The sequence below is a fragment of the Bos mutus genome, chromosome 14 (genome assembly GCF_027580195.1).
Source record: "Bos mutus isolate GX-2022 chromosome 14, NWIPB_WYAK_1.1, whole genome shotgun sequence".
Classification (NCBI taxonomy): Eukaryota; Metazoa; Chordata; class Mammalia; order Artiodactyla; family Bovidae; genus Bos; species Bos mutus.
This window is the reverse complement of record NC_091630.1, coordinates 72,240,936-72,262,232: the sequence shown is the minus strand read 5'-3', so window position 1 is coordinate 72,262,232 and position 21,297 is coordinate 72,240,936. Positions and strand designations below refer to the sequence as shown.

At 55.4% G+C, this 21,297-nt stretch overlaps 1 protein-coding gene across 1 annotated transcript in view; it reads right to left on the bottom strand.

Annotated features, from left to right (window-relative positions):
• Nucleotides 1-21,297, bottom strand: part of COL22A1 (collagen type XXII alpha 1 chain) — a 224,269-nt gene that overhangs the window by 78,848 nt on the left and 124,124 nt on the right. The window contains 12 exon segments of the mRNA XM_070382724.1: nucleotides 686-730; nucleotides 2,034-2,147; nucleotides 5,301-5,354; nucleotides 6,920-6,973; nucleotides 7,623-7,676; nucleotides 8,632-8,685; nucleotides 9,328-9,381; nucleotides 12,342-12,374; nucleotides 13,337-13,378; nucleotides 16,567-16,620; nucleotides 17,053-17,115; nucleotides 17,640-17,684. Of these exon segments, the coding sequence (XP_070238825.1) occupies nucleotides 686-730; nucleotides 2,034-2,147; nucleotides 5,301-5,354; nucleotides 6,920-6,973; nucleotides 7,623-7,676; nucleotides 8,632-8,685; nucleotides 9,328-9,381; nucleotides 12,342-12,374; nucleotides 13,337-13,378; nucleotides 16,567-16,620; nucleotides 17,053-17,115; nucleotides 17,640-17,684 (666 nt within the window).

Below are 21,297 nucleotides of genomic sequence, written 5' to 3'. Positions count from 1 at the left end.
TTTACTCTGGCGTACGGAGGACTCAATAGGAGACACTGAAGTCTTACAGGAGGGAGTGCACGGGACCAGGAACGTGGGCCCCTGAACGGCCGTGTGGTCAGGACTCTCCACTCACCAAAACTCCCATTACACTTCACGTGAATGCAGAATAAAGTTATATTACGTTAATCATCTGAAATCCGAGGACCCTCTGTGTCCCCAGTTAAACCAACAAGACTTGTCATTGTTTAGTCATTAAGTCATGTCCGACTCTTTTGTGATCCCTTGGACTGTAACCCACCAGGCTCCTCTGTCCACGAGATTTCCCAGGCAAGAATATTGGAGTGGGTTGCCATTTTGTCCAGGGGCTTTTCCCAACCCAGGGATCGATCTTGGGTCTCCCGCATTGACAGGTGGGTTCTTCACCACTTAGCTACCAGGGAAGACCCCAGTACAAGACTACATCTACTCCTTCACTGGCTGCACGCATCTTTTGTGACTAATTTAACTGCAAGTATTTATTAAGGAACAACTGTGTGGCACCCACTTCCATCTCATGGTTCAGAGCTGCAGAGGCTTTTGTTAGGTGACAAGCGATGAACGTGGAAGTAAACAGGGGTGCCCAGAGATGCTCACAATTAACTCTGGCATGTTCACTTTCTAAGTGCAACCCACGGTATGTACAGTTTGGTAGATAAATACTCACCTTGGTTCCCAGAGGTCCTGGCAATCCAGGTGGGCCACGAAGTCCCTGGGAAAACAAATGGGACAAAGACGATCATGGAACCACGAGTGACCATCTACCCATCTACCCTGTGCTCTGGGGACACACAGGACCGGGCTCTCTCCACGACCTGCTGTGCATAAAGCAAAAGCAGCTGGTTTTGAGACACAGGAGCCTTGGGTGTGAATTCTGACCCTATCACCTACCAGTTCTGCATGACCTCGAGCAAACCCCTCAGATCTCTCTTAGTTTCCTTTCTTAAGATCCTTTTTTTTTTTTCTGTTTTTAGGTAGTGAAATTTCATTTTCTTAATTTTTATTTTGTATTGGAGTATACTTGAGGTGTTGTGCTGATTTTGAGATGTACAACAAAGCGACTCAGTTACATATACACATGTGTGCTGTGTGCTCAGTCGTGTCCCACTCTTTGTGACCCCATGGACTGTAGCCCACGAGGCTCCTCTGTCCATGGCATTTTCCAGGCAAGTGTACTGGAGTGGGGTGCCGTTTCCTTTCCAGGGAATCTTCCCGACCCAGGGATCAAGCTGCCTTTTGTGCCTCTGGTGCTGGCAGAAGGATTACACATACATACACCCACTCTTTTCCAGATTTTCCCAAATAGGTTATTACAGAGTATGGAGCAGAGTTTGCTGGGCTTGGAGGTGCTAGGTGACTACCTATATTATAGTAGTATGTATATGTTAATCCCAACCTCCTAACTTATCCCTCCCTGCAAGATCCTTATTTTTCAGATTCCCTCAAATAAGGTCAAGGCCAGGTTTCAGGTTTTTTCGCTGTAGGGGCTCTTCTGATCCCAAATTCTGGTCTCTTTCTTACTTACCACTTTCTGTCCAGGACACACTAAAATGTGTTTAAGTCCCCGTGCACGTAACACCCTCATGAACTTACACACACAGCTCATCTGTCTGCAACACCCACTCTGTGCTAGTCCATCTAAAAAATAATTTCTTCCAACTTTCACTTTTTGCATAGATGCCACTTCCTGTGTGAGGCTTCCCTGGCTTACAGATCAGGGAAACCCTTCTCCAGGATGGCCGAGCTACGGTCATCGGACTGCTCGGCTGTCTTGTGAGCATCTCAACAGCACAGGCTCTAACCCATGTCTGCGTCCTCGGAGTCTGACCCACAGCTAGCAGTCCACACGGGACCCTGTGCCGTGCTGGCCTGATGCGGGCGGGAGCCAGCTGCTGCCCCCATACAAGACCCCTCTCCCAGCCCAGCGGCTTTCTTGCAAAGTTTGACAGCGGAGCCTTTTTTCCTTTTCTAATTCCAGCGTGGTCGTTACAGTCACCGAAGCCCCCGACACTTACCGGGTCTCCATCTTTCCCTCTTCCAGGGGGCCCGGGGGGCCCGGGGGGCCCGGGGGAACCAGGATCGCCCCTGGGGCCGGCTGGCCCTGGGCTCCCTTCTTCTCCTGCTGCTCCCTGGAAAGACAAGTGACAGTGTCCGGGATCAAAGAGATGCAGAAAGTAAGGTTTTCAACGGACAACCAATCTAAAGGGAGGGCTTCCCTGGCGGCTCGGTGGTCATAAAACCACCTGCCAATGCAGGGGCAGAGGGTTCAATCCCTGGGTCAAGAAGATCCCCTAGAGTAGGAAATGGCAACCCACTCCAGTAACCTTGCTTGGAAAATTCCATGGGCAGAGGAGCCTGGCAAGGCACATGGGGTTGCAAAAGAGTCAGACACGACTTAGTGACTAAACCGCCACCACCTCCTGAAAGGGGTGGGTGGACTTCCTGGTGATGCCCTGCTTCAGAAAGCCCACCCCTTCTGAAGGCACAGAGGACAAGCTGTGTAATGTGACCCCCAAATTCATATGCCAAAGCCCTCAACTCCAGCACTTCAATGTAGAAATATGGTGTAATTAGTTGAGAGGTGCTGATACTGGAGAAGCATGGAGCCTAACCCAGAAAGAACTGCTGTCCTCACGAGAAAGGGAAATCTGGACACAGGCCTGTGTAGAGGGAAGTCCACGTGAAGACACGGAGAAAAGACAGCTGTCAATAATCCAGGGAGAGGGGCCTGGAAGACATCCTTCCCTCACAGCCCCCAGGAGGAACCAGCCCGTCTGATACCTTGATTTAGGGCTTCCCAACGCGGTGAGAATGGTGACACAGCGCGCTTCTGTTGTTTAAGGCACCCAGTCTGTGATGCTCTCGTTACAGCGGCCTTAGCAAACTATACAGCGTGGAATGTGGGCATGGGAGGACACTGTAGTTCTCTGGTCCAACCTTCTGCCCACAGCAGGAAGCCATCAGGTGTGCCTCTTCCAGGCAGCCCTCCCATTTCTGCTTGGACTCCTTTGAGAGCACAGAGCTCACCACCTCCCCAGGCAGCTCATCTCCTTACTGGGCAGCTCCATTAGATGCTGTCTTTATATTCAGCCGAGACAGTCCTCTCTGAAATCTTCCAGAGGTTTGACTTCAAACTCGGGGCTATGCAGACAAAATCTAATTCCTCTTCACACAACAGGCCTTCAGTGATGTGAGCACCATGTGGGGATCCAAAGTGGGGAGAGAGAAAGGGAGCCAGGATCTGATGAGGGAGGGAGCTGGGCTTGGGGTTTGCTCCCGTTTCTGACCACACGCCAGTGCTCGTGCAGCCCCAGCGTGGACTGCTGCGGGGACCCCGTGGCCACAGGAAGGCCCTCTCCAGGCAGGGCTTTCTTGGGCCTAAGCTGCCACCTGCACCAGGCATTCCAGATGCGGAAGTTAGGGGAGGTACCGTGTCCCACGGAGGGCAAAGCAAAGGATGGAAGGACCTCTCTCCAGGCACAGGGCAGAATCAGCTTCTGCAAGTCTCAGGCCACCCACTGGACAGTCAGAGAGAAGAGCAGATCCTGCTGTGAGGGATTTTTACCACTTTGTACAGCACCGGAGGGGTAGTCCCCTTGCAAATGCATTCTTCCGCTCATCAGAGCAGAGGTGTCTGGCTCCCTCTAGCGGCTGAATGAGCCAACTGCTGTTACTGTTTCAGTTCAGTTCAGTTCACTAATGAAAGAGAAAGTCGCTCAGTCCTGTCCGACTCTGCTACACCATGTACACTATAGTCCATGGAATTCTCCAGGCCAGAATCCTGGAGTGGGTAGCTGTGCCCTCCTCCAGGGGATCTTTCCAAGCCAGGGATCGAACCCAGGTCTCCCACATTGCAGGCGGATTCTTTACCAGCTGAGCCACAAGGGAAGCCCCAAGTTGTGTCTTTTTAAGTCATGACTCTTAGTGACCCCATGGACTGTAGCCCGCCAGGCTCCTCTGTCCATGGGATTCTCCAGGCAAGAATACGCGAGTGGGTTGCCATTCTCTCCTCTGGGGCATCCTCCTGAACCAGGGATCAAAATCGAGTCTCCTACCTGGGAAGCCCCAGACGTTCTCACGTTTGCTCAACTAGTCCTCAACATTCCCTTCTAACCAACCCTCTTCTAAGCCCCTTCTAATTTGTCAGTGCCCGTGTGTCCCAGAATAGAGGCCCATCCTTTACACATGGTAATAATCAAAGCAAAACAGATGGCCCAGGTTTCTTTTCTTTTTTTTTTTTTTCCTCCCTCGCTTAAGGAGATTTTCCACAGGCTGGTCAATTATTTTTCTTCATAACAAATCACCCCTTCTCCAAGGGATGCATTTACAAACAGCCTTCCCATCAAAACGTAAAAGTTTGTATTTACTCCTATTACAATGTTTTGCCAAAATAGAAAAGATAAAATGGTCACACCTTCCAAAGGTCCCAGGTGAAGTGGGAATTTCCTGAAGGAATTTGCATTGATAAGTTCAGAGACAGGAGAGCTGGGTAGGAGTTGGCTGCGGAGGACGCATCAGGAGTTGGGGTAGGGTGAGGAGGGGCACTGGGATTTCTGTCTCTGGATGAGAAGCCTCCGCTGGGGGCTCAGGACAGCAAGCCCCTCTCCCCTCACCGCCTGCTCTCTGCCACACGTCAGGGCCTCAGCTCCTCCTCACCACCCGTGCGGCCCCGCGGTCCGTGTGGGCTCAGTGCAAGCCTGAGACCCGGGCTCCTCAGCCCTGACACCGCTGATGCTCACGGCAGACGGTCTGCACTGAGAAGGGGTGCAGTCCTGTGGGTGTTCAGAATCCCCGTCTCCACCCACAAGATGCCAGAAGTCGGAGTAAACATGGGAGACACATGCTAGAATGCGAGGTCAGGACGTGCCGGGGAGCCTGCCCCTCTGCCCTCGCGGTATTGCTGTTTTGGGGGAGGACACCATGTCCCTCTTCTTCCTAATGGATAAAGCTTTTCTCATAGCCTGGGAAGGTTTAATTGCGCATGGGCTAGTATGGGGTGGCTATGCTGGAGCACTGAATTGAGAGAAAGGGGGGCTTGGGAGGCAGACAGACCAGCTCTCCGGCTCAGCAGCTACGGGACGCAGGACACAGAACTTCAGTCTACACCTCTGTCGGGCAGGGCCCCATCTGACCCTGCGTCTGTGGCGAGGATTAGAGGAGCCGACTGCAGAGGAGCCCTCGGCCTGCCGGGTCCTGAAGTGGGTCTGAGCAGAGCGGGCTCCTTTCCTGCCTCTTAAAAGCTGAGAACCGCCGCGGAGGGTGGAGACCACACTGCGTCTTACCTTCTCACCACGCTCCCCATCTTTCCCAGGGGGGCCTCTGGAGCCCGGGGGACCCTAGAGACAGAAAGGTGATTGACAAGGTCAAGTTAAAGAGGGCCCAGGGCACTCAGAGAAGAGCGTTGGGCCCCCTCCGGTAAGAGGCTCCCGACTCGTTCTCCACCTCTGACTTATTCCTCCTCCACCGCCCTCCCACCGCCTCCCTGTCCCCCGGGGACCGTCAGGCATCCTCGCACATCCTCGCACATCGGAGCTCTAACCACGCGGCCCTGCTTCCCGGCGGCCTGCCCACTGTGGGCTGTGGCTCTCAGAGGGCAGGCAGTGCGTGGCACGGAGGGGACCTCAGGGAGGAGAGGGTGACCCAAGAGCACAGCCTTGGCGTCGGTGACCTGCCCGTGTCATGAGCGTCCCCCAGAGGCTGACTTTTCGAGGCAAGGCTCAGGGCAGGCATCCCGTGGACGCACCAGCAGGGACGTCAGAAAGAGGACGGGCGGGTAGGCACACGTTCGCGTGGCTGCAGCTCGGTCCTGCTGGGGGCTCCGGGGTCCAACGGCAGACGCGCGCCCGGAGCGGCTCCCCCAGGGGTGAAGGAGGTGGGCCGTTTACACACCTGTTGGCCAGGGCTGCTTCTGCTGCTGCTACTGGCCACATGCCATGTGGCTGGACCATAAGGTCTCTTAAGGCCAGAGAAAACCCTCGGGCCAAGGGATGCAGGGCTGGCTCCGGGAAGAGTGTGCTGACACTGCGGGGGGAGGGTCACGTGACACTGGCCAGGGTCTTGTGGTCTCCACAGCAACCACTGACCACGTGACGCAGCCTCCCTGTGCCTCAGTCTCCTCCTGAGTGAAACGGGGCCACTTCTGACAGTCACCTCCCAGGGTCGTGAGGAGTCAGGGAGTGTGAGGGACTTACAACAATGCCTGGCACACACCTACACCCACATCTGTCCTCTAAGCCGCTGCGATTATTAACAGAAAAGCTGGTGACAGAACAGGACTGGACTCAACCTGTCTGAGGAGCACAGTTCACCGATGCCCTCCACCGGATGCCATTGGGTGTTGTGTTCCACAATTGAAATAGAAATCAATGTCCAGGGTGGCTCTTAACGCGGGTCACAAGCAGACCCCAGGGCCCCACGGGGTGGCCGCCTCCGCAGGCCAAGCGCAGCGGGGCACGAAGGTGAGCCTACACAGCCCACACGCTCCAGGCTGAAGATGAGAAAGCCGAGGCCTCAGGAGGCCCCCACAGAGGCCTGGCAGCCAGTGAGCTGCGGCTAGGACCCGGCAACCCGACAGTCAGGGCGTCTCACATTCCTGCAGGTTCATCCTGCTTCTGCCAAGGCCAGTTGTGACGCTGATCCTGCATCAGCGCTACTCACAGCTTTCTGCCCCCAACAGTTTCCTTCACCACCCTGAGGTCTCCTGAGTTACCGAAAGCCTCAGGTTGTAGCTTTGTAGGCATCTTTGCTGGGCCTCGATTTCTCCATCTGTGAAATGGGAGCAGGGATGCCTACACCCTGAGTTCTGTCGTGGAGGATACATGAGTTCACCAGGGGGATGGACACCATGGATCCACAACCAGTGCTGGTGTCCCTGCCCTCCCCACCCACCCCAGTTACTCACCACGCTCCCTGGGGGGCCGCTGGGGCCAGGGGGCCCTACAAGTCCAGGAACTCCCTATAGAGAGGCAGAAGACGGTCAGAAAGCCAAGGAATTGATCACAAGCGGCTCCCCCAGTCTTTCTCCAAACTTGCCTCCTATTCAACTCTCCCTGATTTGCTAAAACTGCTTCTAGATGACATTCCCTCCACAGGAAGGATGACCCTCCTGTCCGGGAGGGTCCAAGCCTCAAAGGAGGTGGATTCCAGCACAGAGAGGGGTGACAGGAGGCCAGGAGGACTCTGGGACAATCCTAAGGCCACGGCATGGAGGCGGCAGGGAGGAGGAGTGGGTGTTGAGGGGAGGGCAGAGAAGAAGGTCAGGTGCTGTCAAGCACACGTCTCAGGTGGGGCGTGGCCTCTAGCTTCCGAGCATGGGGGAATGGAAACCCTGAAAATGGAAGAAAATCTGCAGATGTGCACTACGGAGACACGTGCTCTGGTACAATGTAAGTTGATTGTAAGGGTGCGAACAAGCTTTGGAGACGAGCAAGAGGATCTGGTGAGGCGGGTGGACAGGAGCCAGCCCTGGGCCCGGCCAGCCCTCCGGTGTGGACAGCACCTCCCAGCCCTGTCCGCACACTCAGCGGGGAGCTGGGCGCCCGGGGGCAGGGGTCAGCCCAGCCCCCTCCCAATGGCCCGGGAGGCAGTGGCCAGGAAGAACTCACGGGGCTCCCGGCTGCTCCAGGCGCTCCCTGGGCGCCTTCTTGTCCCTTGGCGCCCTGCAAGGGAAACAGAAAGAAGTGAGACACCTCCTGCAATGCTGTTCTCGGCCCTAAGCAGCGACGTGGGGGCACTTTGTCATCAGAATCAGGTGACCCAAACACAAAGGACAGGATTCCCTAGCGACTCAGAGATAAAGATTCCGCCTGCCAATGCAGGAGATGCAGGTTTGATCCCTGGGTCAGGACCCCCTGGAGAAGGAAATGGCAACACACTCCAGTATTCTTGCCTGGAGAATCCCATGGACAGAGGGGCCTGGTGGGCTATAATCCATGGGGTCACAGAGTCGGACATGACAGAGCGACTAAACCACCACAACCAAACTGAAAGGACAGGGAGCAGGTTTATAGGCGCAGAGATCACAGCTCCAGGCCCCCTAAACTTCTTCAGTCTTCACAACCCCCAGGACACAGGCAGCAGCCCCTACCCTTCATCTTGATGTATACGAGGCGCAGAGGGATGGGCCTGCCCAGGTGCAAACAGGCAGCCGGGGGCCCCTGGGATCTGAGCTTGGACAGGCCACTCAGAGCACGCGAACCACTGCCCAGCACAGAGCCAGTTAAGAAGCCAATCAAAATACAATCAAAATGCTAACACTCTCTAGGAGTCCTTTAAATTGGCATTGGAGATTTCCTGCACTTGAAAAGCCTCTGAGAGTCAGGACCCCCTGGATTTTAAGAGCTGTCGGGGAGGGAGGGTGCAGCAGGTTACCAGCTCTCCTAAACCCACACTTCAGTGACAGAGAAATGACCTCCTGGGCTCCAGAGGTTGCGTTTTGGGGTTTTCTGGGAGAACCTCTCTCCACAGGCCCTGGACTCAGTCCTAGCAGCGCCTGTTGTGGCGCCCCCTGGTGGACACTCCTAGAATGACAGGGTGGAGGGGCCGGCGAGGGGCGGGAAGAGCTAGCACGAATTTCTGCTCTGGGAGCCAACGGCGGACAGAGGGCTCTCTTACCGGTGGTCCAGTGGGTCCCCGAGGCCCCAGTTCTCCAGGATGACCTGGCAACCCCTGCAATGAAACAACCCATCAGCAGACGAGGTCACACCCTTGCTCTGGGGAGGCATGAACATGGGCAACGGGAAGGGATTGAGATCCACAAAGAGGAAAGAGGAGGAAGGAGCTACATTCAGCTCAACAGGGCTCCTGTGTGCAGTTCAGACAGGCCCTTAGGTGTCAGATCTCAGGAAAGCAGACGCACAGGGTGAGGGGTGCGGGGGCAGGGTGTGGGGCAGGAATGAGGGGTAGGGGTGTGGACGGGGGTGAGGGGAAGGGTGAGGGGCGGGGTGAGAGGCAGGGGTGAGGGGCGGGGTGAGGGGAAGGGGTGAGGGGCGGGGTGAGAGGCAGGGGTGTGGGGCGGGGTGAGGGGAAGGGGTGTGGGGAGGGGTGCAGGGAGGGGTGAGAGGCAGGGGTGAAGGGAGGGGTAAGGGGCAGGGGTGCAGGCAGGGGTGCGGGGAGGGGTGCAGGGCAAGGTATGGGGCAGGAATGAGGGGCAGGGGTGCAGGGAGGGGTGAGGGGCGGGGTGCGGGGCAGGGTGCGGGGTGGGGTTCAGGGTGAAGGGAGGGGTAAGGGGCAGGGGTGCGGGCAGAGATGAGGGGAGGGATGCGGGAGGGGTGCAGGAGGGGTGCGGAGTGCAGAGCAGAGAGCACTCACCGGCTCCCCAGGCGCGCCAGGATCGCCCTTCTCTCCCCTGGGCCCTGGTTCTCCCTGTTGGCAGAGAAGCAGAGTAAGGCAGCTGTGCCTGGCCCACCCTCGGGTTGGCCGCGCAGACCTTCCGGGCCTGTGCAGGCACCTTGCGCTGGAGAAGCCAGAAGAAGCCGGCACCACCCTGTGCAGTTTCCACGCTGCTTTCTCCACCCACGACCTTGCCCCCGAGGTTCCTGCCTGCCCCCCACTGCCCAAGCCCATCCCTGATCCCTGAGTTAGCGTCCCCACCGCCTGGGCTGGGACCCCGCTCCCCCTACACCAGCTGTTGATGGAATGTGCATGCTCCACCGCAGAGGGCCGGGGTTCAGTGAGGACACCCCGACAATGAGGCTTTCAACAGAGGCAAGCTCCTTCCTCCTTCCAGAATCTCCATCTCCCACCAGCTCAGAAGAACACACTCTGGCTCCATTCGTCAGACAATATCCTTATCTCTAGCTTGCTTTCCCCCTAGAAAATTTCCCAAGGCAGGAATTTGCAAAAGCGCTTTGTCTGGTCCTCAAGTCACTGGAGACACGACCCATAAAGATGGAAGGGCTGACGGGGTGGAACTGGAGGACACAGAGGGAAGGAGCGCTGCATGCTTTCTGCCAGTGGGGGAAGGGACTGTGGGGGTCGGGTCAGGAGAGGGACCCTGACGCTCTCAGACAAGATGCTCCAGGCGTTTCTCCCCAGGGCCTGAGATCCAGGAGCAGACTTCACCATGGGGGTGCTCAGCAAGCGCCCATCAACAGCTGCTGAATGCTGAACGCGGGAGCCTCCTTGTCCTCCACCGCTCCCCACTGGTGATGCCAGCCCAGGGAGATGCCCGCTCTGGGCTCAACAACTGCAGGCACTGGCCAGGCCTCCCAGAACCCTCTGCAGGCGCAGGGGGTGGGTCAGGCTGCTCTTCCAGGGAGCGGCTTCTGAACCAGTTACAAAGCCCCCGTAAGCTCTCAGCTGTACTGTCTCCCAGCCTGAGACAGCCTGTCACTCCATCCTCCAGACAAGGAACGGGTTCCCGCTCCTGACATCGAATCTGCACACCAGCTAACAGCCCCTGCTCTGCTCCCCACTGTCATCACCATGCTGCCTCGCGGCTTCCCCAGATGGGATCCCCGACATCCCCAGGAGGCTTCTTGTTCCTGCAACAAGAGTTGGGGCTCTCCTTCCAGCCTTCCTCCCCTTTCTAGTCACCTTAATTATGCTGCAAACTTTGTGCATACATGCATGCTAAGTCGTTTCAGTCGTGTCCGACTCTTTGTGACCCTGTGGACTATAGCCCGCCAGGCTCCTCTGTCCAAGGGATCTGGTTGCCCCTCCAAATCTCCAGCCCTCGCTGTGTACAGGGATTCGAAGGCAGACCACTGAGGTGAGCAGGGAGAAGTCAGAACAATGGCTTCCAAAACCATCAATACAAACACGGTTACCACAGCAACGAGGCAGCCCCAGAGGAATTCATGCAGTAACCCCCAGTGAATCCTTTTTCCCGTGGACACAATTTCCTTGCTTTGCATCTGTAAGTGGCCTCCTGGTTTCTGCAGAGCTCAGACCCTGCAGGAAGGTGTCCCCCTCACCAGGATTCAAAGGGGAGGCTGGGCAGACCTCTGGCCCCTCTCAGTCCCTTCCCGTGAGAACACCTTGGACATCATCTTTTACGGATGGAGCGATTCCTTTACAGAGAGGCGGGATGTGTAGGTTTGCCGCAAGCTTTAGGGATTCAGGGTGGGCAAAAGGGAGGAGTCCCAGAGGATGAAGGGCTGAGGCATCGTGTAGGGGGATATGGTTCTGGAAGAGGAAGGCAGTGGGCCAGCGTGACGGAGCCTCAAACCTCGGCACCGGCAGGGACAGCGGTTCAGCCAGGGCCTTACGGCCGATAGCTACATCCCGATTCCTGACTCCAGGAAGGCCCTGTGCAAGGCGCTTTGCTCCTCGAGCCTCGGGCCATCATCTGTGAGCTGGGCACAGGGCCAGTCCTGCTTTGTCCCTCTGAGCCCTTCCTTCGAGAGAGAAGACACAGCCGGAGCCCTGCCTGCTCTCCCCTCAGCATCCTTGGACACTCCTGCAGTCCCCTGCCTCCCCCCACCACCTAGGGACGGCCCCCTTGCCCTCGCTTCCTGCCCGTTCCTCCTCCAAAGCAGCTCAAAGTCCTCCCTCTCTTTCCATGACGATTTTGGCACTCAGTCTCTCTCTCTCTGCTCTGCTCTGTTCTTTTCCATCACATCCAGGATCTCTTTAGCTTCTCAAGTTGTAGTTACTTAATAGCAGCAATGTGGAGAAGGGTCCTCTCCTAAGCCTCTTGGCCAACACACGTGGTGCAGCAGGTCAAGTCCTAACCACAGGAGAACCATGTTCCCAAGAGCGAACCAACAAAGGAGGCAAGCTTGGTGATGTCAGAGACCCTGAACACGCTCGTTTTCACAGAAGCCCCTTGAGAAAGAGGAGGGAAAGGCTCCTGGAGACTGTGGCCACGCTGAGTGTCCTTTTCCATCATGCGCTTCCGTCTTCAGAAAGAGCCACGTGCTCTCCCACCAGCCACCTCCCCAAGCAGGTTCGGTTCCCACTGGCCCCTGAACGGCCCTCTAAGACTTGGCCCCCAAGACCCCCAGGCCGGCCCCCTCTGCCCTTTCACCTTCTGCCGCACACAGGGCTCTGTCCTGCTTGGAACAACCGGCCACCCTGTGCAGTGAGGGGGTCACTTTACCCAAAGAGAGGGGTGGCCTTTACCCTCGGCTACTGGGAGGCCCCGTCCAGGCCCCTGACCCAGGAGGTCCCATCTGCCCCTGGAGCTGGTTAGTCCCTCGCCCGGCCCGCTCCCTGCCGGCTGCCAGGACAAGGTCGGGAACCCAGAGGCCTGACAACAGTTGGCAGGTCAGGGCCGAGGGTCAGGACGCAGCCCAGCCCCCTGCCCCCCAGAGCACCCAGGGGCATCGCGAGCCCCGCCAGGGGGCACCGGGCAGCCACAAGGCACCGCCGCTACTTACGGGCATTCTCGGGTGTGGTGTGAACAGGGAAGTCTGCAAAGGAGACCACAGAAACAAGACAGACATAAGTGGACATCAGCAACCTGCCTTGGACCGACCTACTGGTGAATGCAGCTTCAGGGGCTCCTTTAAGGATGATTTTCAACAGAATCACACATTCCTTTTAAAGTCCTTACCCTCCATATGAGGCCATCCCCTGCCTCAGCTACTAACTGACCAATCCCTACGTGCCCAGACAAGGCCAGTTCCCAGAGCCATGTTCATCTCCCTTCCTGCACCCCCCCACCCCGAAATTGATTAAAGCATAGAATACCAAGGCTGGAAAGAAACATTCAAGTGAAAAAAAAAAAAACATGCAAACCATGCTCACATATTTATATAGCCTTTGTTTTTTTAATTTAGTATTTATTATATATCCGAAACTACACAATGTACCTTACATATTTCAGTCAATTTTCACTACAAATGTACAAGACACAGCTCCGTATTTTTTTTTTTTTTCTTAACAGATGAGAAGATGGAGTCTTCTTCACTCTAAATAACATGTTTAAGATCACAATGCTGGTGAGCAGCACAGCTGGGATTCAAACCCACTCTTTTCTTCTGGCTTCAAAGCCCCTGCTCTTTACTCACGCCTGAACCCCAACTCATAATGCCCACCCTGGGACCTGCAGAGGGTGGAGGTGTGAGTCACGGGTGTATACCCACGTTGCAGTCTCACCCTGGACAAGCTGCTTCCTGCCTCTGACCTCATGCCCACAGGCAGCAGGTGGGCATGGGCGCCAAGTGTCTAGCCAGTGTTCTGACCAGCGATAACCGTGTGGCCGAATAAACTAAATCAATAAGCACAAGGTGGTTCTTACAGAAGCTCATGCACTTTCTGGATCACGAGACCCAGGGATGGGTCTGGCTATGGGCAGACTCCCTTAAAAAGATGTTTACAACTATGTGGTCGGTGTACAGGAGGAGAAAGGATTAGAAGCAGAGTGACTTACAGTGCCAGGTAATCCAGGGGGCCCTGGTGGGCCCACTTCCCCCTAGATGAAGAAATGGAAACAGCAGTAAAGATTCCACCTGCCAATCCAGAAGATGTAAGAGACGCAGGTTTGATCCCTGGGTCGGGAAGATCCCCTGGAGGAGGGCATGGCAACCCACTCCAGTATCCCTGCCTGGAGAACCCCATGGATAGAGGAGCCTGATGGGCTACAGCCCATGGGGTCGCAAAGAGTTGGACACGACCGAGCGACTCACACACAGAGCCCTGCTTATCCTGGGATACCGTTCCTAAGAAGACAGACTCACCCAGTCTGCCTCTACTGCAACTGATAGATATATAGATCCAAGCTATAAAATATTTCAAACACACCAGAACTCTGCTCTAAGAAACATCTATGCGGCCATGTGTAGCTGTAGGTCGTTTATACCACTCTATACTATTCCATGGCGCACACGGAGACAAAGTGACCCGTGATCCATCCTCCGCTGACAACACTGACGTGGTTTCCCACCTGCTGCAGCCAACGTCCCCACACTCTGTCCTGAAGCCAAAGCTTGAGCCCCCTGAGAGGCTCCTCTGGACCCTGCCCTCTCCCGAGGGCTCAGGCTCTTCTCAGCGGCCTGAGGGGCGAGTGTTACATGACAGGCTTGGGAATCGACTCACCTGAGCTTAAAACCTAACTCCACCATTTTATACATTATTTTACTTCTGTTGGCGTGTTTTCCTGTGTGCAAAATAACGATGATGGTACACACAGCTCACAGCGTCCTCTGGGGACTGAGTGAGACCTTCAGCGGGCTCCCAATGAGGAGGAAATTATTATTCCATTTGCCTCGAGGAAAAGAGACTACTGGGCTGCTCCATCAGGAGGAACGGCCCCCAAAGCCCTTCATTCCATGTGAGTCACGATGGTACTGGGACATGGATATCTCTGCCCACGTGTATCCTAGCAGCCCCAGGTCCCCAAGTGGTTATTAGTGGACAAATGAATGAATAAAGCTGACTGAGAGATGGGCTAGGCTTTTCTTATTAATAGTGACAACAATAAGATGATAATGAAAGCAGTTACATGATAAACCATAATGGAAAAGAATATCTTTAAAAATGTCTATGTGTGTGTAACTGAGTTACTCTGCTGTACAGCAGAGATTGGCACCACGTTGTAATCAACTATACTTTGATTAAAAAATTTTTTAAGTGGTGACATTGTCTTCTATGCTTGTTTCTACAGTTATACAGGATTTAATCCCAGGTTTCAGCTCACTTTCCTACATGCATTAATTCCCTTCATCGCCACCAAAATGCCTGGAACTTCATGTGTACCCCCATTCCATGGAAGAGCAAACTGAAGCGTAGCCACACTCGGGCCCCTGCCCAAAGTCACACAGACAGCAGCTGGTGCAGCCTGGTGGCAAACTCTGAGCCCAAGCCCGTAACTACTGCGAGGCATTCCCCTGACCACGTTGCAGAAGCTCCAGAGAGAACACAGCACCCTTTCTAGTGCCGAGTTCCAGAACCAATCTCAACCAAACCATCCAAGTTCAGTGTTTCCCCGTGCAATGCACGTGCGATCAAGCTCCGTCTGTTGTGCCTGAGTCTTTGTCACCCTATGGACTGTAGCCCACCAGGCTCCTCTGTCCATGGGATTCTACAGGCAAGGACACTGGAGTGGGCTGCCATGCCCTCCTCCAGGGGATCTTTCCGACCCAGTGATTGAACCCACGTCTTCAGCACTGGCACGCGGGTTCTTTACCATTAGCATGACAGTGCAAGGTATGAACAGACATAAACAAGAAGAGGGTTGGAGGAGAGATGTGTCTCCAACCCCGAGGGCCTCAAGACCACCTTTCAGGAAGAGCCTCGCCTGCCCTGAAGGCTGTGGGGTGAACACAGGACCATGAGCTGGCGGGGCAGAGCCCAGGAGCTCTCTGACTTGAGGAAAGATGCTCGCCTAGAGAAGGGTCTCTGAGATCTGGAGTCAGTGGGGCTGGCGGGGGCTCCCATCCCCGCTTCTCTGCAGTTTAAGTGTCTCAGCCCCAGCTGACGCAATCCTCTCAGAGATGCCCTGGGGTCAAATGCTTCAGTGCCGGGTTGGGAGGAGGTAGACCAGACTACTGAGGAAGGGACACCCAGGCACAGCCAGCAGGGGGCAGTGTTGCTTCAATGTCATTTTTTTTTTTCAAACGCAGAATTGTCTATGATGACATATTTCTCTAGAGGCAAAGAAAAGCAGGCCAGATTTTTCGGAATCGTGAATGCGACTCTGCCGTGGCCCCGGCAATTCTGCCAAAGCAATAAAAGGGGCTTAATGGCCTCGCCGAGTCCTCTGCATCTTGGAAATGAGTTTCTCAAATAGAAATTGCTTTTCTGAGAAGTCCAGGAGAGCAGTGGGCCTGAACGGCTTATCCACCAAAGCCCTTTCCATTGCAGGATCTCTATTTATAGATCGCAGGTCCGTTCAGAACAAAGACCTCAGCCCTCAGCCTGGGAGCGGGGATGGGGGCTGCTAAGCAGGATGGTGGGCAGGAAAGCGGGACACGGGAGGGTGCAGAGCTCAAACTGGGAGAACCAGGTGGCCCCCCGGGCAGCAGAGGGGGGATCGCAGGGCCCCGCTGGGCATGTGAGGCTGCCCAGGCTCCCCTGGGCCAGGCCGGTGTGCCATGTCGACCCGCTCAGAGCCTGGACGCTGGGCCTGAACTGCAGTCAGGTATCGACTCCCACCACCCTCCATCCACACAGCCCTGGGCCGGTAGCCTGGCCCTTCCATGCCTCAATCTCACCTATAAACGGGGTGGGGGGTGTCACTGATAATCTGGCCCACCTCCGGATGCCACCAGGATCACCCAAGTCACTATGTGTGCCGTGCTCGCTATGACGACCCCGGCCCGTGGCGGGTCCCACCTCCCTGGCGCTGGTTCCTGGAGGCCCACGGTTCTCAGGCTCCACCACTTTATACGAGAGACTCAGGCACCCACGGATTTCAGTTATCCACAGGGCTCCTGGAACCAACTGCCCGTGGATGCCAGCCTACACAGGCAGCTCTGCTTTCGGGCCAGCAAGGGAGACTCCAGGATCAGATGGGATGCCCAGGACCACAGCAGGGAGAACCAGGACTGCCACCCAGGCCACCGCTGCAACTCCAAGCACGCACTCCCTCCATGTGAACGACGGACAGGCGGTTGTGCGACACGGGGTACTGACGCCCCGGACAAGGGCAGCGGCTCCTACCTTTACACCTTGGTCGCCTTTCAGTCCCGGAAGCCCCAGGGCACCTTTCTCTCCCTACAGAGAAAAGATAAAAACCAGGAGACATTAGAACGGAACTGAGTGTAACTGCTGCCTCTTCCAGGTGAGAGCAAGGGGGGACCCTGGGCAAAATACAGTTTCGTCTCCCCAGCCTGCCCTGCCATGGGGAGGATAGAGTTCAAGGGATGTTGGTTGTGCAAAGGGGCAAGTGCTCCATTCGGCACCCAACAGCTGACGTCCCTGGTCATTCCCACAAATTTCATCTAAGCTGCTCCACCCACCTTTCCAGATGGACCCCTTGGCCACCGTCCCTTCGTCCCAGCGCGTGGCCCACGGTGGCCCGGTCCCCTGCCTTTCCCCTTCCTAGACACTGGGGAAAACGCTCCAACCCCAGCCCGGGTCAGCCCATGCCCAAGCGCACAAACCAGGGCCAGGGGCGCTCTCCTCGGGCGCGGCGCAGGGCCTCACCTGGTCGCCTTTCTCTCCCCTCGCACCTGGAAGTCCTGGGAAGCCTGGGAGCCCTGCCTCTCCCTGCGGAAAGAACACAGCGCCGTCATCAGTGGGCTCTCAGGAGGGAGGCTGCGCCAGACTTCTGCAGGAGCAGGGCAACATGGAAACAAAGCAGCGGAAAGAGGGGGATCCTAGACGGTGCTCTGGGGCGGCCCCAGGCGCGGGCCCACTCTGCAGCCCCTCGCCCGGGAGCCCTTACTTCCCCTCTCATTGTCTGACTCCTCATCCCTCTGGGTCAGCCACAACGTCACCTCCGGGCCACGTCTCCTGACATTCCCTGAGCCTGAGTGAGGGGCCTCCTGGGACCTCTTTGGTCACCTGCAGGCACCACAAGCTGCACCTGCTCAACTGCTCTTGGCTGACGGTGGTGACCCTGGTACCCAGTACAGCAAGGGGTGTACAGGACATGCTGACGGTCACGGGGCAAAGAGACGAAGGCACACAGGCGTGCTGTGAGCTCCAGGGAGCCAAACGATACAGGCGCAGCGGATACCAACAAACGAACGCATTGGATGAACAAATGAAAAATGAATGAATGAACAGACCTTTTCTCCAGGTCGGCCAGCCAGGCCCTGCTCCCCAACTTCACCCTGCAGATAGAATAACAGACACCCCGTCACTTACCATGCACGTTTGCAGAGATGGCTGTCACCCCCAGGTGGTCCCGCAGACTCAGAGGACCTGGCACCCACACCCTCGATGCTCACACAAGCAGCACAGGCAGCACAGGCCCTGAAGCCCCAAGTGCTGAGTGTTTCTGGAAGGAGGCTTCCACACTCCCCACATGGTCTTGCACGCACGCTCAGTTGTGTCCAGCTCTTTGTGACCCCATGGACTGTCGCCCATCAGGCTCCTCTGTCCATGGGGTTCTCCAGGCAAGAATCCTGGACTGAGTTGTCATTCCCTCCTGCGGGGATCTTCCCAACCCAGGGATCGAACCCGGGTCTCCTGCATCTCCAGCATCGGTCGGCAGATTCTTTACCACTAGTGCCACCCGGGAAGCCCCACCCTGGCTTGACCTTCCCTCAAAAGAAACGGTTTCTGGAGTTGCCCTGATGGGAGTTTACACAGGTTGGATCCAGTGATTCTGACTCTAATCACAGTCTAGAGCCACGGGGAGTCCTGGAGCCGCCCCGACTCTGAGCTCTGCTCCCTTCCAGGGGGATCTCAGACCCCTGGCTGGGTCCAGTGGTGGAGAAGCTGTTGATGAACTTGTCCGAGCTGACCAAGCAGCCCGCAGTTGTTCAGACTCCTTGGTAAAACACAGGCAGCTGGGGGTGGAGGAACTCACGGGCAGGAGAGAGATCCATTTCCCCTCCCATGGTGTGTTGCTATAGGCAAGTCTCAGGTAAAATGTTGCTTAAACATCTAAACTTATATTACGTTGGAAAGCAAGCCCTCAGCAGGGCTTCCGGTCGCGTGGATGAAGTCGTGTCCTCTGGCATCAGGTTTCTGACCAGCGTTCCCTGGTCCTGCTGAAGTGGGGGGCAGGGGGTACAGGACCAGAGGGGCCCACTCTCTGACTCCACCCGGCTGCTACGCTCAGCAGGTCCCTGTAAGTCACTGAGGCAAAGAGGCCTGTGGTGGGAGGAGTGGGGAGGGACTGCAATTTCTAACCAGCCGTGTGTCTTCAGAAACACTAACTTCTTGAATGCCAGTTTCTAACATCATTATGCATGGACACATAGTCACTTCAGTCACGTCTTGACTCTTTGCGACCCCATGGACTTTAGTCCTCCAGGCTCCTCTTTCCAGGGGATTCTCCTGGCAAGAATACTGGCGTGGGTTGCCATTCCCTTCCCCAGGGGGTCTTCCCGACCCAAGGACCGAACCCAGGTCTCCTGTATTGCAGGGAGATTCTTTACCGTCTGAGCCACCAGGGAAGCTAAGTATGGTCCTTATTAAAATCTTTATGTAGATTTCCATAAGGAAATTTGGTTTTCTGGTAAGTGGACACATGAATGAATGAATGAGTGGTTATGCAAACACATAAAGGTTTTCCCCGCAGCTATGCCAGACTCCAGTGGTAGTGAAGTCTATACCGCATGTTGAGAGAGACAGAGGAAAAGAAAGAAAGTAAAGAAACTAAAAGCACTGTTCAGCATGAAGCACACATTTCATCCTGCAGTTCTGGTGCCACTAGGGCCACTGGTGCCTGAGTCGGTGCATATAGAAATTCTAGATGCGCTCCGCTTCTCCCATCAATCCCCAGTGCTCACAAGCACCATTAGAAACAGCTGCTCTTACTGGATCTGTGCAAACACTTGCTACACAAATTGTCACTTTAAATCTGCTAGGACAGGACAACCTTTACACTTGGAAAGGCGCTGGGTGGGGGTGGTGCTGAGGTTGGGCAGCAAGCATTTTGAAGGCCTCCTGAAGTGCCTCCTGAATCCGTGCTGTGAATCCTAAGCCAGAGCATGACCCACGAAGGGCTGGGCGGCTCCTGAGCCCAAGAGGGCGATGCACCTGCTCATCCCGCAGCTGGTCTGTTCCGAGTGGGCTTGAGACCCGTGGTCCAGGATGCACCCACGACCTTCTTCAGAGATACTTACCTTAGGAGGCGTGATGTCAAAATAAAGCAACAGACCTCCTGCCCTGTCTCCTTCACAGCTACAAAGGATGTTCTAAGAGCAACGTAACTGCGGAAATTCAGTTTCCAACTTCCTAGAGAAAATTTTTAAATGCACTGCACTACACTAGAAATCGTACAAAAACGGCAGACGAGCTGTGGTTACGGACCTCTCCGAAACTTTCAGTCACTGGGGGCGAGCATAAATACTGAACACGTAGCTGGAAAGACTAAAGACAACGCCGAGGGCACCTCAAATTCACCCCAATACTTCAGATCGTCCACACAAGGAACTCGATGGGAACAGGTTCTTCTGAAGACTGTTTAATTGAATGTGGGAATTTACACACTGTAAGCTCAGAAGGATGAGCCAACTCACACATGTGAGGAAACACAGCTCAAACAGGTCTGGCTGACCCCACAAATCCCCCATAAAATCCAAGGAGGATCTATGGAAACACAGCTCACAGGTCTGGCTGAGTCCATAGAATCCCAGCAGTCAAAAATGAAATATTATAGTGACCTATGCAAATGCTTTAAGTTATTTCTGGAAGATGATCGAATTTCAGCCTATCAATCAAAAACAGGAACATGGCCTTTGGTGTTTAAAAGACCACGTGATTTACCCCACAGCAATGGAGGGACAAAACGCAGCCAGTTACATATCATTACATTTCAATCACAGATATTTTTTAAAAACAGGAATGTTGAGTCTTAAAAGATGGAAGTACTGTGCTTTTAAGCAACAGTGATCTGGCTCGCAGAGCCCTGAGGAATCTGGGGCGCAGGGGCTCCGAGCGGATGCTTTCCACAGGGAGTCCACTGGGCATCCTGGAGAGGGCGGGCACGTGGTAATGCACGTGTGTTCTGCTCCATTTTAATTTGGTCTAAATTGTGGCTCTGCTGGTAAAGAACCTGCCTGCAACGAGGGACACCCGAGTTTGATCCCCAGGTTGGGAACATTCCCTGGAGAAGGGAAAAGCTACCCACTCCAGCATTCTGGTCTAAAGAATTCCATGGATTGTATCGTCCATGGAATCGCAAAACGTCAAACACGACTGAGCGACTTTCACTAAAGAATGATCACTTCTTGAAAAAGCGAGGCCACAAGGAACCAAGGGTCCAGGGATTTGCCCATCAGCCTTCACTGGCCAGCAAGGTGACCCAGGTCCTGCCTCCCGGGACAGCAGGGTCACCACTGGGCCAAGTACAGACCATACCTGTGCCCTTTCTGGGCTGTGAGTTATCAGTCAGCCACCAGTGAGCCCTGACTGAGTGCCTGCAGGTGCCTGCTGTGGGCTGGGGCTGGAGGGTGGTCACCAAGAGCCAGTCACAGCCCTTAACTAGCTCTTACCCGGACAGAGTGTGAGGGAGAGGGCCCCCGCATGAATGTCTGTCTGGACACAGGCCCCTCCAGAAGCACAGGCGCCTGCAAACATACACACCATGCACACACACACCCTCACACACACACACACTGCATACACACACACGACATACAGACCCACACACCATGTACATACCCACAACACACATACCCCTCACACACACACACATACACCCCTCACATACACTCATATACTGCATACACACACACGCATGACATACAGACCCACACACCATGTACACAC